The 16,250-nt window shown below is 31.9% G+C and overlaps 4 protein-coding genes across 7 annotated transcripts in view; 3 read left to right on the forward strand and 1 right to left on the reverse strand.

The window, feature by feature from the left end:
* The first annotated feature begins 862 nt into the window (after positions 1 to 862).
* Positions 863 to 4,741, forward strand: TrpRS (Tryptophanyl-tRNA synthetase). The gene is made up of 9 exons (XM_013315076.1): positions 863 to 1,007; positions 1,098 to 1,220; positions 1,315 to 1,383; positions 1,584 to 1,743; positions 2,207 to 2,389; positions 2,650 to 2,827; positions 3,400 to 3,606; positions 3,892 to 4,023; positions 4,455 to 4,741. The coding sequence occupies exons 2-9, from the start codon at positions 1,106 to 1,108 to the stop codon at positions 4,614 to 4,616; spliced, it is 1,206 nt and encodes a 401-aa protein (XP_013170530.1). The 5' UTR covers positions 863 to 1,007; positions 1,098 to 1,105; the 3' UTR covers positions 4,617 to 4,741.
* A 2,067-nt stretch (positions 4,742 to 6,808) lies between these two features.
* sage (salivary gland-expressed bHLH) lies at positions 6,809 to 8,060 on the forward strand. Its single transcript, XM_013315241.1, has 4 exons — positions 6,809 to 7,174; positions 7,381 to 7,551; positions 7,683 to 7,815; positions 7,943 to 8,060. Exons 1-4 carry the CDS (start codon positions 6,904 to 6,906, stop codon positions 8,058 to 8,060), a joined length of 693 nt encoding a protein of 230 aa, XP_013170695.1. The 5' UTR covers positions 6,809 to 6,903.
* A 286-nt stretch (positions 8,061 to 8,346) lies between these two features.
* LOC106120022 (uncharacterized) lies at positions 8,347 to 11,379 on the reverse strand. Its single transcript, XM_013315179.1, has 5 exons — positions 11,149 to 11,379; positions 10,003 to 10,124; positions 9,714 to 9,869; positions 8,799 to 8,874; positions 8,347 to 8,571 (listed from the first exon to the last, which is right to left on the reverse strand). The coding sequence occupies exons 1-5, from the start codon at positions 11,282 to 11,284 to the stop codon at positions 8,456 to 8,458; spliced, it is 606 nt and encodes a 201-aa protein (XP_013170633.1). The 5' UTR covers positions 11,285 to 11,379; the 3' UTR covers positions 8,347 to 8,455.
* Positions 11,380 to 14,766: 3,387 nt separating this feature from the next.
* The window catches only part of Ppn (proteoglycan-like sulfated glycoprotein papilin), a 73,919-nt gene continuing 72,435 nt past the window's right edge, over positions 14,767 to 16,250 (forward strand). For all 4 annotated transcript variants that reach the window (XM_013315278.1, XM_013315281.1, XM_013315280.1 and 1 more), the window contains exon 1: positions 14,767 to 14,934. In XM_013315278.1, coding sequence (XP_013170732.1) covers positions 14,915 to 14,934 — 20 coding nt within the window. In that variant the 5' untranslated portion in view covers positions 14,767 to 14,914. The remainder of the gene's footprint in view (positions 14,935 to 16,250) is intronic.

A 16,250-nucleotide genomic window follows, 5' to 3' on the forward strand; every position in this document is an offset into this window, starting at 1 on the left:
AGAAATAGAAATACGAAAAAACGTAGCAGTTTGACAAACACATGAATGTTTCGATGACACAAATGCTGTTTCTTCTTAGCCATGAGATGAAATGATGTTTACCAAGATTCAAAAGGTGGCGCCACTTTCCATACAAATCGTCTTTCTAAGTTTCCACTCCCTGATATGACCTATCAAATAAACAAACTGGAACAAATAAGCATTTATCAAAGTTGGGGTATTTTGTTGGTGAACTAAACAATAATGGTATTATTACGAAAGCAGTGAACATTATGTTGCGTTCTTAAAATATGTTCGCTTTAGTCAGAAGATTAAATTAAAGTTGCAATTAACGAAATGGTTTTATTTTTCCTAAATTGTTTTCCCTCGAATAATACTTTTAAACGTCAAAAAGGAAACTGACAGATTGATTTTTTTAGGTTGGTAGCAACGTAGACTTGTTCATAATATTGCTAGCATTGAAAATGACAATTTTTATTCTCCGTTTGTGTATCTAATTAGTCAAAAGTCCAGTCTCTTATTTTATATACTCTTTGTCCTACTCGTAAATGTGACCATTGACAAAAAAGCAATGAGGAGGGGAGGGAGAATAAAGAGGTCAAAGATTAGTGTTCCCACATTAAAAATGTGATATTTCATAATTAAGCATAATTCAATCACTTGTAAAAAAGACTGATTCATTTTGATAAGTTATTTAAGTAAAACATTTAAGTAAAACCACATTACTACAAAATTTCTAAAGTCTGTATTTGGTAATAATGTTATCTTCATTGAATAAGATATGACCTAAAGGTCTATGTTACCAGGTCATAAAATTAAAAAAAAAATTGTCTTTATTGTTATTTGTCAATGTCACATTTCGTGCGGATTGTCGGTATTTCATCAACGTTGCAATTTGTGTGAAGTACTATTAAATTTAGCTTAAGTTAAATGAAAATTGTGTCAATTAATTTTAATAAGTAATTGTACGTTTTAATAATCGAAATAGTCAGTCTTTTATATACTAGGTTAGATTTATGTTATTATTTTATGTGGACATGTTGCAATATTTTCTTCTTTTGCTAATTCAATGATGATCATAAAATAATGTTTTTCAGTTGCAAAAATGGTAGATAATCAACTCAATAATATCTCGTTAAAAGATGAAGAAGACGATGTTGTAGACCCATGGAACGTATCAACCAAATCGGAAACCGGACTTGATTATGACAAATTAATAAGTAAGCACACCAAAATTTATGAAACGAATAACGAATTTGTAAAAAATGATTTTTGCTGAGTTCTTACACTAAATTATATTTATTTTAATTACAGAAAGGTTCGGAAGTCAAAAAATAGATGAAGAACTTATAGAAAAGTTTGAAAAAGTAACTGGAAAGAGAGGTATAGTACATTGCAAAACTGTGCTTAATAGTTATTGTAAAACTTGCAAACCAATCTTTTACAACTTTTGCTGACTATAAACATCAATATTGTTGGATCAAAACCTTTAAGAATTAAATTAAAAAATAGCAAAGCAATTTTTTGTTAATTAAATTGCTATCACATTATAAATATTAAAGATATAACTTTTTATTCCACAGCACATCAGTTTCTCAGACGAGGAATATTCTTCTCTCATAGGGACTTGAACACTATATTGTCGCTTCATGAGTCCAGAAGGAAGTTCTACCTGTATACTGGCAGAGGTCCATCATCAGAAAGCATGCACATTGGTCACATGATACCATTTATGTTCACCAAGTGAGTTATTATGAAAAAGCTACTCTTTATTTGCTAAGAACTCTACTACTACTTACATTGTTTTTTAATATTGACCTTAAACTTTGAGTTTACAAGTTTATAGTACAAATCGTTTGTTTATTACAGTATATGATATATTCTGAATATGTAATATTGTTATGTAGTATTAACAAGAGTTTTTGACTATATTTTCTAGAATCTAGACTGAACAAATAGACATTTGAGCAATTCAAACTTAATTTTTATTAATAAAATCTTGATTAAAGTTTATAAAAATAGGTAAAACACTCACATATGTTCATCGAGTGGCAGCACCATATTATATAAGTTGTTTTATTAGTTTATGATTATGGTAATGTCTCATGAAAGTTTGAACAATCTTGATTGTTGCCTCTTGCTACGGGCAATATAAAAATTCTTTCCATTTTTCAATAAAGTCATACCAAAAGTTATGTTATTCCAGATGGCTACAGGATGTTTTCAATGTACCGCTGATTATTCAGTTGACTGATGATGAGAAGGCGATGTGGAGAGACATCAAAGTTGAGGATGCCCGTAAAATGGCACACAGCAATGCCAAGGATATTATTGCGGTCGGCTTTGACCCATCAAATACTTTTATATTTAATGATTTGGATTTTATTGGGTATGTTAAGTGTAAACATTCATTTGATTTGTACAGTCAGGGCGCTTTGCAGTGTTTTACTTACAGAAAAAATCTTGTTTCCCTTCCAAAAATTTTGAAAAAAAAAATATTACCATGTCTTTCTTTTCCTTTTGAATAAACAACACAAACAAGTACAAATACAAGTTTTTACAAAACTTTACTAGTGAAGAGTCTTGGATAATAAATTCATATGTAATTTTATGTTAATCCTATTTCATTTGTGCATTTTTTTATTCCAGGCAGTGCCCAGCTTTCTACCAGAACATGGTTCGGATACAGAAGTGTGTGACCTTCAATCAAGTCAAGGGTATATTTGGTTTTGGGGACTCTGACGTCATTGGCAAGATAACATTCCCCTCAATAGAAGCTGCACCTGCGTTCTCAACCACATTCCCATTTATATTCGGCGACAAAGTTGTAAGTCTTATGCTTTTATTTTAGAAATTTAAATCATTCATTTAATGATTGTTGGATGACAATTTCATTTTAATATGTTGACACAAAATACATACATACACATGCAATTTTGCTCCATTTTCATGGAGGGAGCCAGTGTTACCTGGAACTAAATCTGCTTCAACTCTATTATATAAGTCAATGGTACATCGTTCAATTTATGTTAAACTAGCTATTGCCCGCTCGATTTAAATAAAAACACAATTTGTAGCCTATGTGTTCTTGCAGACTATGTTCTATATGTATGCCAAATTTCATAGAGATCCGTTCAGTTGTTCTAGAGATACCTTCAAACAAATATCCATCCATCAATGTATACATTCGCATTTATAATATTAGTAATATATAATTATGTATTTTTTTTTCACAAAATTTATATTCTTTTGTTTCTCGTATTATTAAAAACTTATCATTGTTGAATACATAACTACACAATGTTACATGTAGCAGGGTGTAGCGGGTACATGACCTTGGGCAACCAAGATATTTAAGAAGAATTTATAATACATCATTTCTATCCTCATTTAATACAGGTGCCGTGCTTGGTGCCGTGTGCGATTGACCAAGATCCATATTTCCGCATGAGTCGCGATGTAGCCGCACGGCTCAAGCTGCCGAAGCCTGCGCTCATCCACAGCACCTTCCTGCCCGCGCTGCAGGGCGCCCAGCACAAGATGTCTGCCAGTGATCCCAACGCATCTATATTCCTTAACGACACCCCTAAACAAATCAAGAATAAGGTAATTCGACATCTTTATCCGGCTCACAAGGTTTTATTAACCATGAAGTTTTGTTTTAATTTTTTTTTGGACAAAATAAGAATGTGCCTAATAAATCAATATATGTGAAAAATAATTAAAAATGCCGAATTCTAGCAAAAATAGGTAAGCGTTATTAATTTTTAAGTTTTAAACATCAAATTCAAAATATGTTCACCGAGCAATTTCCGATTTGATTTTCCTTAATTCTCATGAGGGTAATTATCTGGGATTATCCTCAAATTCTTTCTTATATTATAATTTCAGATAAACAAGTACGCGTTCTCTGGTGGACAGGCGACAGTGGAGGAGCACAGGGAGAAAGGTGGCAACACAGATGTTGATATATCCTTCAAGTATCTCACCTTCTTCCTTGAAGATGACGACCATTTGGCATCGGTACGTTAAATTGAACCTACTAGCTCTTGCCCGCGATTTCGTCCGCGCCGAAATATAAAAAAAAACTTATTTTGTAGTTTATGAGTTCAATGGGTATGTTCTATATCTATGCCAAATTTTAGTGAGATGCCATGCAGCCGTTTTGGACATACTTTCTAACAAACATTCATCCATCCATACATTCGCATTTATTTATTAAGAAGTAAGATTTGAAATTAATTAAAGATATTGCTTGAGTTTTATAACATACTAGCAGTTGCCCGTAATTGTGTTCGCGCGGAATTAATAAAATGTAATCATTTCAAAATGAAGTATTTTAATAGATAGAGAAGAAAAATATTGTACAAAGTTATGGAAATATTCATTTGAATTTCGAACGCTAAGTAACTGGCATTTGATTTTTTTTTAAGTTTTCTTTTGTGTTTTCACAGATTAAAAAATCTTACGAATCCGGTGAAATGTTGACTGGAGAATTGAAGAAAATCGCGATAGATACAATAACGCCTATCATACAGGAGTACCAGGCGCGCAGAGCTCAAGTCACCGATGACGTCATGCAGGAGTTCTTCAAAATCAGACAAATTAAAGTTTAATTAAAAAATATATGCTATTATTTATTGTTGTAAATATAAGCTTATATGTAAACATGTTTTTTATGCTATGACTATGCGATTCCTATTTAATACTATGTTTAACATAATAGAATTATTTATTTTTATCTGTGGCAAATTTTAATCTCTCAACGGATTCAGTACTAGGAGAGCATGAGTGTGTGATCGAAAGAAAAAGAAGCAGAAAACTGTAAAAGCTTCGTTTAATTCAACATATCGTGTTTTGTTAATCATAATTGCTGTAGTAATAATTTGCTATTGTGTAGTAAAAGGCGCTTAAATTTTGATAAACTAAGTGTGAATGTATTTATATCAGTGGTTTCAATACTTTGTAAAGGAAAATATAAATAGCTTGTCACAAAAATTTGTTTTTTTAATTATCCTATCCCGTTTTTGAGGAGGTATCCAATGGCTTGAGGCGAGAATATCTTATTAATAGGAAAAATAGAGCAAATACTTATAAAGTTTATTACATACCCGTGACGATCATTACATGGACAATTTTATTTTGTCAGCTGCATCCTGCCAAATGTGGCCTAGTTCCTGTAAGCGAGTGCATGACAAATGGCACGATATTGTCTACAGATGACGCGAGTACATGTGCGAATCGTGCCACCATATCACACCATGTATGATCTATGAACACTACTTATTCCAATTAATTACAGAACGCTTACAACCCAATCTAATAATAAGATAACGGTCTCAGTCAAGTAATACTCAATAAATACACATTCCTTTTTTAATTTAAAAAAAACAATTAGTAGTCTATGTGTTACTTCAAACTATGTTCTACGTCTATGGCAAGTTTTAGCGATATTCGTGCAGCCGTTCTGGAGATACCTTTTAAGAAACATCCATCCAAACATTCTTATGTATAATATTAATAAGATATGTAGGGTTGTAAATAAGGTACCTTGACACATATAGACCATGACATATAAATTGCGGTCACATCCGAGTGACTCAATGTTTTCATATTCCTCTGCTATCAGTTACTGATTGTATGAACAAGGACCATTTTTAAATTGTTGTCATCATACATACATACATACAAGATTTTAGAATATGTCGAGTGAAAAGTAATTATTAAATATGTCATAATTAACTTTTTGTTAGTTAGTATTTACGGTATTAATTCTATAAAAGTGAATAATGTAAAAAGGGGAGTACAGGGATGACAAATACCTCTTAAGACATTATTTAGAATATGTATAGTCATGTACTTATTTCAGTTTTAATTACGTACATTAATGCCAGGTTTCTGAGACAAAAAACCTTGCATTAAATATATTGTCATCTTTGATTATAAGTTTTATATAGATATTTTGGTTTTAGAAACCAACGATAACTGAAATATTTTTAGAGATTTTAGGCATAATTATTAAAATTAGCATAATACAGTGAGATGTAGAAAAACAAGAACTTTGTAGCAACGCGATTGTAAGATCCAGATGTCTAATTGAAAATTCCAATAGACAAGGTAAATTTAGGACGGTATATCCGTTTGTTCGAAAATACACCGCTGTACTATAAATAAGCAAGAAAAGTGTATACAGGTTTATTAGTGGAAAAACGAGAGTTTTAGAGTTTGTATACATTGAGCTAGATTAGTTATTTTTTTTTGTATCAAAAGAATAATTGCTATTTCTCCGTTTTTTCCATAGTAGAAAATAAAATAAATAATTGCGTTGCGCCTAGTTGTCGCCTGGTGAACGTTTTGCTATTCTTTTTTCTATTTGCTACCAGGATAGCATAGAGATGCTGGGTTTTGTCACATGATGTTTTTAAAAATTATTTTTAAATTGAAGCGTAACTATTGTACCAGGATTGTATAAACGTAAACGGCATTAAAAGTTTCAGATAATGTTTGGAAAGCAACTTAAATTTTGTTAATATTTAAAACGGCAATAAAACAAATTGAGTTCTACGTATAAAGTAATAAGTATATTGTGAGTAATATTGTGTTTATTTGTAACAGAATAATTTCATTTTTACTCGCAATTAAACTACCTACGATTTATGAAAAAATATATATATATAGTATGACACAAACACCGCTTTTGAGACAAAAAGGAGAACCTTATTCAAAATGAAACCTATACAGTAACACTTGTGTACACAACTTTGATCCAATATGCATGACAATAGCAGTGAAATGTGGATGACACAGTCCTTACCAGCTACCGGCAGTGTAGACACGAAATAGGACATAAATATTACTGTGAAAAATAAAAATATCCATTTTAAAAGTGCTTCAGAAGTTAAAATGTATAATCAAACATACGAAGAAGCACCAATACCTTTAGTAGCAAATTATACGATAGATAAAGGCGATGATGAAGGAAAGCGGGAAGAGGATCGGGTTATTCTGGAAATAGGACGCCCAGATGACAGGCCACGTGAAGAATTCACTTTCTCACATAAGAAATACGACAAGACGATATCACATCACCGATCTTACGTATTAGATGAATATACGGAGCCGAGAAGAGTTACTTATTTTAGGCCACATGAGTTGGAATCGTTACCACAAGAAGGTATGTTAATTTAAAGTAAGAAAGAAGAAAAAATATAATTAATTCTTAGACGATATTCGATATCAAAGTTAGTATCTTATAATGAATTCTACAAGCCATTAAATGTCAAGAGAAAAAACGAAAACTAATAAAATCATTAATTCCTAAAACAATGGTGTACATAATTGTACATAATTTGTGTAAAAATTATTTTATACTTTACATAGGTTTCCAATACAATGAGTACGAGGGCTACAGAGATGCGATAGTAGCGCAGGATGCGGCCAACTCTGAGTCGTCGCTGGATTTCTCGCACGAGTCACAGGACATCAGCAAATACGACGACCACCAGTCTGACGTCACCAATTGGAAAGAGAGAGCATTACAAATGGAAAAAGGTATTTCCATCGAACAATGAACTCATAGCTTAATTTTACAGTATCTGTTTTCAAGTAGTTTTTGATCCATCAAGTTTTTTTTAATAAATATTTACCGGATAATCAGCAATGTTATTTTAATAATATTTCAGAATATAAGAAAACGGCATGCGACAGAGAACGAACTCGCATGCGCGATATGAACCGCGCTTTTGACCTGTTGCGCTCCAAGCTGCCAGTCACCAAGCCGTCTAAAAAGAAATATTCAAAAATCGAATGCCTCAGGTAAGATGCATCATGTCCTAAAAATGTATGGAAGTTATACTTAGTTCTATAATTTTTTTATCCGAAACCTATTCAGTTTTCTAAATTATTTTAAATAATTGGTACGAATAAATGTTTTTTTTTACAGGATAGCTATCTGTTACATCAGACATTTAGAATACATGTTATCAGGAGGCGCACCGGAAGATAACCCAGCATTTTTCGAACTGCATGCCGTGGAAAGGCAAAGGCAGCAAAGGTACTAAAATTCAACGTGAATAAATGAGTCATCATAAAAGAGAGAAATAAGGTCAGAAAGATCGGTGAAATTGGATAGGATTAGATTTAGGTAATTTCTTTTTTAAATTATTATTACAGTAAAATGATTACATATTTTTTTACCCAATGTGTAGATTAGTTGTATAAAATTTATTAAATTATCATTTAAAACGCTGTTTCTATCCCCTCTTTTTTAATTACCAACTACCAGGCGCGCATGGGCTATTAGCAATCATTGTATATGTGCCTAATTTAACTACTAAACTAATAAAAAAAATCAAAGACAAAACTTTATTATCAAAACAGTGTTGCAAAGTACAAAATAGGCATAAAAATTCCAAACAATGTTGCAATAAGAAAAATATAAAATATCACATTAGATTTAACCTCTTTCTTTCCGTAATTTTCTCTCCTTTGCCTCTTCGGCTTCCTTCCTTTCTAGTGCCTTTAGGTAATCGATATATGCACATTTTATATGTACTGGAATTTTAACGATGCCTTTAAAAAAAACAAAAAGATTAAAATTGATACATTTCTTACAAAAATTGTTGTAAAAAATGTAAAAAACGGATTTCAATAGTGTAATTTTACTTTTTTTAATTACATTAAAAACTTATGTTAAACGTTACGTATGAATATAAATCTAAAGTAGTATATATATGATAAAATTTCAACATAATATAGAAATTATGTTGATGATTAAAAATAGTTTACATAATGCATACCTGAAAAGCATGTGGTTACAATGTTCTTGTAAATTGAGTATAAAGGTGCCAACAAGCTTTCATTATTTTCTTTTTTCTGTAAAAAAGCATCACTAATTTATTATTCAATAGTTACGACTTTTTTCTTGCGTAGTTTTTCAAATAAAAAAGAAAAAATATTAGAAGAACATTAATTTACAAGTATCAATACACTGGCAACATTTCGTTATAGAGGGAATTCGTACGGGTTGTAGTTATCCGTAGCATGTACTAGGAATTCATAGCATATCTATTAATCGAATTGGCACCGAAAGTCCGCTTTGCTGCTCGACAGTCGGCAGAATTCAGTGGCGTGTTGCCTATCGTAGGAAGCGGACAGATCTTACAAAATGAGAGAGCTGTCGGGCTTGCGATGTCGCATGCTTCCAATGAGAGACCTCACCAACCAGGATAGCATAAGTCTGTAGATGTTACTTCTCTTCTAAATGCCTTTTAGATTTGTAATAAATTATTTCGAATATATAACGATTTATTTATTTATGATTTAATAATATAATTAGGATAAAACTACTTTAATCAATTGGAATGATACAAGAAAAAGTAGCCATAAAAGTAGTATACTTAACTTGAAAATAAATTTGAAATTCATCTTAACTTGAATACTTATTTGAAAATGTAATACATACTACATACACCTAATAGAAAATATGGTTCAAATATTTTTCACAATAGACTTATAATTCTTTTCTTCTTGTTAAAAAAATATAATGCTGTGTCATAAATGTGTAAATTAGAATTGAAATTGCTATCTATCTATGCCTGTGCTTATAATATTGTCCGTAGAGCTTGTGAATAAATTCGCCGATGACGTAAACATTGTTACCAGGAGTGGATAAAGTGGAGGTATCGGGCGGTAACACGTTCGTGCACACTTACAACAACACGACCACACTTGTCGAATAAGGGCGGTTTCCTCGTATTTATGCTGCGCATGTATTCTTGCCAGCGACGTATACATTCCGTGGAGTCATTTTGGTCGCCCCACACTCCCTGCGAGTAAGTGAAATAGGCAGTGCCTACCAGGATACCAGCCTGTAAAGAGAACAAAATAATGAGTTTACCGCCCCTCCTTATTGCCTAGACAAGGTACCAAAAAATTATAAGTTAAGAGGAGGTTAATTGCTATTGAAATAGTCGACAAAACCTGAATAACGTCGTAACTTACTTTGACTAAATACATAAACTTGCCGTGAGCATAGGGTACAGTTACTTTAGGTGGTTTCTTGGCACTTTTTAACTGCAATTCCTTGGTGCATATGTTTATACACGTTGGCTGAATGGGAACCTCTGAAAAAGTGTAAAAAATTCAAAAGACATTAATAGGATATGACACTTATATTATACATATTGTCATCCTTTTCTTCTCTTTGACAAAATAGAGACAACAATATGAATTTTTATACAATTCAAAATCCACAGCAATATTAATGATAATTGTTAGCTCAGCATTTAAAACCACGACAGCAAACGATTTTATCTTGTCCTACATACTCAATGTAAATTACATTATAATAAAAAAAAATTGGGCAAGCAGCATTACATTATTTGTAATAAGTACCAGGATAACATTGCCTTCAAGAAGCACTGTTGTAATATTCTAATAACGGCTTTACGTAAGTGACAAGGATAGACTTATTGCTGTAGCATAAGTAAGTAAGCGAAGAATTGATCCTGTGAAAAGGCAGTGACGCTGAGCGGTATAGAAACTATGACGTAAGTACTACTTATTTCGAAACAGTTTCAACGGTAGCACTATGTATGAAAATACACTTCCAATCCATACCGTAACGGAAGATGGGTTAGCTGATTCATTGTCCGATTAAAATAGACACCTTTTGTACCAGGATAGCAGACATCGACCGTGGTATCTTTGAGACACACACAGTCCGTAGGCAGCAACAAAATTGCTACCGTGACTTTTGGTACAAAGAGGGTAAATATTGTTCTGTACGGACTATGGAGGAACTCAGGTCTGATGTGGTTAACTTCAAGTTATAACTTTGAAGTCTGCGGTAATTTACTTATAAGTATTTTACCTCGGCCAAAATTTTTTGTTAGTTTTGCGACGATCCCTTATTATAAACATGAAATATAATTAGTAGAAAAATTTATTAATTCTGAATATGATGGTTATTATTTTTATATACGGCAAGTATAGTTTTTCTAGAATTTTGGTATAACAGCTACTTTAGGAAAGTCTAGTAAATTAAGAATAGTTTGTGTAAGTGGTCTTTTTTAATTGATTAACAACGGGTGACGTAAGGTATATTGTTATTTTTATACCAAGGCACCATATTAGGAGAGGAGATACCTGTAACGCGACCGCATTCTATCTTCTTTGGCGGAGTGCATTTGTCGTACATTTGCATGTCGGGCTTTGGTTGGTTTATGTGCTTCGCCAAATTGATCGTGCGACATGGCTCGCATCTTTCTTTATTGTCGCACATTTTATTTATTTTACATTTGTATCTTTTAACAACATAAATTTAGAGAAAGTCATGAAACGAGTGAAATATTTATGACAGGTATTGATGGAAAATTGGCATGAAAAAACAAATGACAGTTTCTTGCCAGAATAACGTTGGTAAATAAATCCTCTTATGTGATAGAGATTTTCCATGACTCGGAAATGTATTGTTTGGTTTTTCAAAATCATTTTATTAATTCTTCTACATTTTTATAAATTTAATCGAACGATTGTAAGAATACTAAATTTCAACTTTTACTATATCAGTATTTCTCTTTTTAACACAAAGGGTGATTTAAAACGTTGAGAATTTAAATTCGTTCGCACCTTCGTGCCTAATTAAAGCTAAACGTGTGTAGCTAACTGACATTTTAATGAGGGTAATTATTTAAGAATTAACATTTAATAGGAAACTAAGCTTCGAGAAATAAAGGAATACATTCTTGTAAAAACTTCTATATAACAACTATCCGATTTCAACAAGAATATAAACACAATCGATAAAACTTTTAGGACTTAGTTCATCATCATCATCAGCTCACTATACGTCCCCACCGAGGGGCTCGGAGCCTACCCTAAGTTAATGGTGATTAGGCCATAGGCAACCACGCTGGCCAAGTGAGGGGTTGGTTAGGATTTAGTTAATAAGTACTAAATAGAAACCGAACCTTTTATTTCCAATAAGAAATGAAACAGCTAAATCTTTATACAAAAGAGACGTGGGACCTTTGACTAACGTGTCGGAGAGTTGGCGCAAAATGCTGACAATACCTTGGAATGCAAAACAAACGTCTCCATACTAGAATAGCTCAGTCACTAAAAGCCTTTCCACGTTTTAACTCAGTTGCACATTGTAGCATTTCGGACGCGTCATGAAGCGATCCTCCAAAAACCTTGAAAACTCACAAGTAAAAATTAAAACAAGAGGCCATACTTGGCTGATAGTAAGAACCACACAGAGTAGAGAAACAATGTACAAGAGATGGTCAAAAAGAGATGTGACTGTCAGGCCTAAATTAATGCTCAGGTCAAAATTAAACCTACATGTTTGTTTATATTGCTTACCTTTTTAAAATATAACCGTCTTGTAATCGTATATTTCTCGATTAATCCGTAAATTAATATTTTTTTTTTTGGACATAACATTTTTATTGTTCATTGATAGATTACAAAGGCGTGACCTATTCGATTATTCACGTATACGAAACAAAAAAAAAAACAAAAAATCTTATCTATGGAAATTAGACAAATAGATTATTTATCTATCATCGTAGTATTATTTGTTTTGTAGGGTAGTTTGCAAATAGTATTTTTTTACGGATAATAAAGATAAGAAACATGGTAATACGTCAATTTTTCCAAAAATAACCTATCTTTTTTGGATCTAATTATTCAAAATTGTATTTAAAATAATATAGAAACTATTTATAACCTGTGAAATATAATTGTTAATCATAAAAATACGTGTAACTAACAATTTATTGGTGTAAGTGTGGGGCCGGCGGATGTGGTGATACGCTGTTTCCTGCAAGTTGCGCAAAGCATAGAATACTTCCGTGACCATCATTGCTGATAAAGTGCGTATTGTTGCGAAATATTGCCAAAATTGGCTCCTCTGTATACAAATTATTATATACTTAAATTATATTTTATAGTTTGTCAGGTCAGTACAGCGGCCACGAGGTAATCGGACGAATGGACCAGTTAACCAAGTACCAGGACAACATAACAGATAAGATACTTATCAGAGCTTTGATATTGTTACACGAATAAAACGCGATGGATGTTCGCGATTTAATAATGTAGGAAATGCAGCAATATCTAAAATCCTGGCGTTTTTTCCTCATGTTTTTTCCCATGACTAAAATTAATAATCGTTTCCTCGTTAGTAATTTTTTTTAATATTTATCAAAGAGGTTACAATGCCACGATAGTCAAAATCCCTATATTGACATTGTGTTAGCGATTTGATAACAAAGTTAAATCTTTGTAAACTTTCTTCCACTTCAATATCAATAGAGTCAAAGTTTTGAAGTAAATGAAGAAGAAGCGCTAGAGTAGATATGAAAGTTGACCTAGGACCTAGAAAAGAATGACCTAGGTTATGGAGGATTGTAATTATTTATTTTTAATGTAGTGAATACGGTTTGTAGGTTTCTGCCCTTTTATTTGTTCTGTTTTTGTCTTACAATCTTACTAATATTATAAATGCGAATGTTTGTATATGTGTTTGTTTGAAGGTATGTCTAGAATAGGTGAACGGTTCTCCATGAAATTTTGCGTACATATAGAACATAGTCTGGAAGAACACATAGGCTACTACTTAATTTTTTTTTAAAATTCCGCGTGGACGGAGTCGAGGGCGACAGCTAGTTGTATATAGCATTAAAATTGAGTCTGTCTTTATTTGCATTATTGACAGCTGTTGCGTTCTTGTTAAATGTCAGAGCGAGTCGAAAAAAAGTCCTATGAAATGCGTACGCGCATTCGAAACGATCGCGTATTTATTCTTAATCAGTATCTAGTATGAATTTATTACTATTTACTACATCAATTTTTTTTATCAATTTATTTTATATTTTGATTTCAATTTTTTCTCGAGACTGGATTCAGTGGAAGTTTCTAGGCTGTTATTTTGAAAGGAAAGTGTGTTAGTGACCGTCCCGAGATTAAGATAAACGGATAATAAAAAAGACACAATTATTTTAGTATGTATCAGTCATTTTTATTACGATGTTGAGCCCCTTAGCCTCCCTCTCGATGGATTCTCGCTATCCAACTGTGAAGGAGAAATATCTCTAATTAATCTTAGTTAAAAAAAACCATTGTCTTATTGGAAATAAAATAATTTTGAGTTTTTCGCAAACTTCAATAGAAAGAAACAAATATAAAAAGTCATTGATTAGTATTGACCTTTACTTAAACAATTCTGATTTGATTTCGAGTGTTTTATTTATATGAAACATATCTTTTATTATACGTCAGATAAAATACATGAAAAGGTGTTTGAAATTACAATAATTTAAAATATTTTGTCCTTAACAAATTCACGAATATAAATGAAACTGGGGATAAATATATTCCTAGACGTTACGTAACTTTTCGCGAAAGCGAGTGTCGGTAACTTACATTTTTTTAAATTATAACCTCGAAAACGCCAAATGAAACTTTGTTTTATATTTTATGTACTCTTATCTTCATTATTAAAGACCTAATGATTAGTAGATTAGCAGTTAAACTCTCTACAATATTCCAAACTCTTAAAACTTATGTATTTTTTTAATTACAAAATGCCCATTGCATTAACTTCCAATTTTCAAATATAAACTGAATCCAATGAAAATTACATGTAAAGCTCCGTTTCGTGAAAAAGCTCTAAAAGCAATATAACTTAAGTCCATTGATAGATTTTATGAATGAGTAAAGAGGTGGGGATGAGACGACGCGCGCGCCACACGGCGCCACTCGTCGGCGTCGCAAACGCTTCGTGCGCGGCCAGCCGATACAGCGCTTCCTTGCGCACGCGCATCCCATCTCCTACGGGAACCGAACTTGTGTATCTTCTCTTGTGTTCAGTGCTACGGACTTTTTCTGGTATGCAGCAATAGTGATGGCACCGTTTAGCTTAAGGTTTGTAATTTTTTATTTTTTTACTTGCGTATTTTTTAATAGTTGACATGTAGTTATTTTTTTTTCTATGCGTATATAGCATTGTTTAATTTAATTTATTTGTTTTTTTATTTGGCTTTTAAATTATTCCCAGGACAAGGAAAATTGTATTAAGCTTTCACAGTTTGTTTATTTATAATATTATTAAAACTGTATAGATTCTATTAAGCATAAAATTGTATCATTACACTATTTTAATTGACCTAAATAAAGCTGAATTATATAAAATAAATTTCCGTATGATCAATACACAAATCTACATAAATATTTTATTTAAGGCAACGTAATTTTTGTAAATTTTTGAATTATAATCACGTAACGAAATAATTTATCTTTTTTACAATTAATAAAGTACTTTGCGGATTTAACGTAATTGCGTTGTTTATAACGGAAATCCAAGTTTTTTTTTAATTTTGCCTGTCCGTCCGCAAGTTTGCGTTTGTTCCTGGTAATATTCGAAACGGCTGGAAGGATTTTAGCGTGACTTTTAGCTGATGTTTGCGGGAGGAAATTAGACAATTGAAAAAATCGAGAGCAATAGCAAGTAGTAATAAAATTGATTATTTTCAAACACATAAATCTTACAGTTACTTAAAGTTAACTTGTTACTTTCGTTTTCAACGAGCTTAAAAGCTCGGAGTAATATCTTACAATACTAAAGAATGAAATTAAGCTGTATCTGCTTTAGCTTAATTATACATAGAGAAAATAAAACAAATGACTTAAGCAACTAAGTTATTTTAGATTGTATGTAATTTTAACCTGAAAGTTAAATCTATACTCTTCTCATGAACTCTTTCGAAGTTGAGATTCTTTGATGATTCTGCGTAATAAATTTTTAAATAATATTTTAAAATCAGTCTTTGATTAATCTTTCAATTTATAAAGACTATAATTTGGTAAATTTTGTTATGAAATTAGTCAACAATTCTGTCTGGAATAATATTGTAAATTTAGGGAAAGGAACGAGGTAATTTTAGTTTTCTAGTTGGAGATTTGTCTTTACGATACAGTGTCGGAGTTTCATCATCTACCTACAGGCTTACAATGATTTGTAAACATAACCGTGTGTTTCCATTGCTATTTGTATAGATCTTTCCATAGCAGTGGAAACTTATATTAAGATCTAACTTACGTATGTTCACAGCTGCAGTTCTCAAACTTTTAATATTTGTAATTATTTTTTCGCGTCGCACATTAAATTCGAGTCCTAACTTTTTGTAGGTACATAATATTAAATTTTCGACGGATTTTTCCTCTGGAAACCTATAGTGCCA

This window comes from Papilio xuthus, unplaced genomic scaffold (assembly GCF_000836235.2).
Source record: "Papilio xuthus unplaced genomic scaffold, Pxut_1.1 DF826961.1, whole genome shotgun sequence".
Taxonomy (NCBI): Eukaryota; Metazoa; Arthropoda; class Insecta; order Lepidoptera; family Papilionidae; genus Papilio; species Papilio xuthus.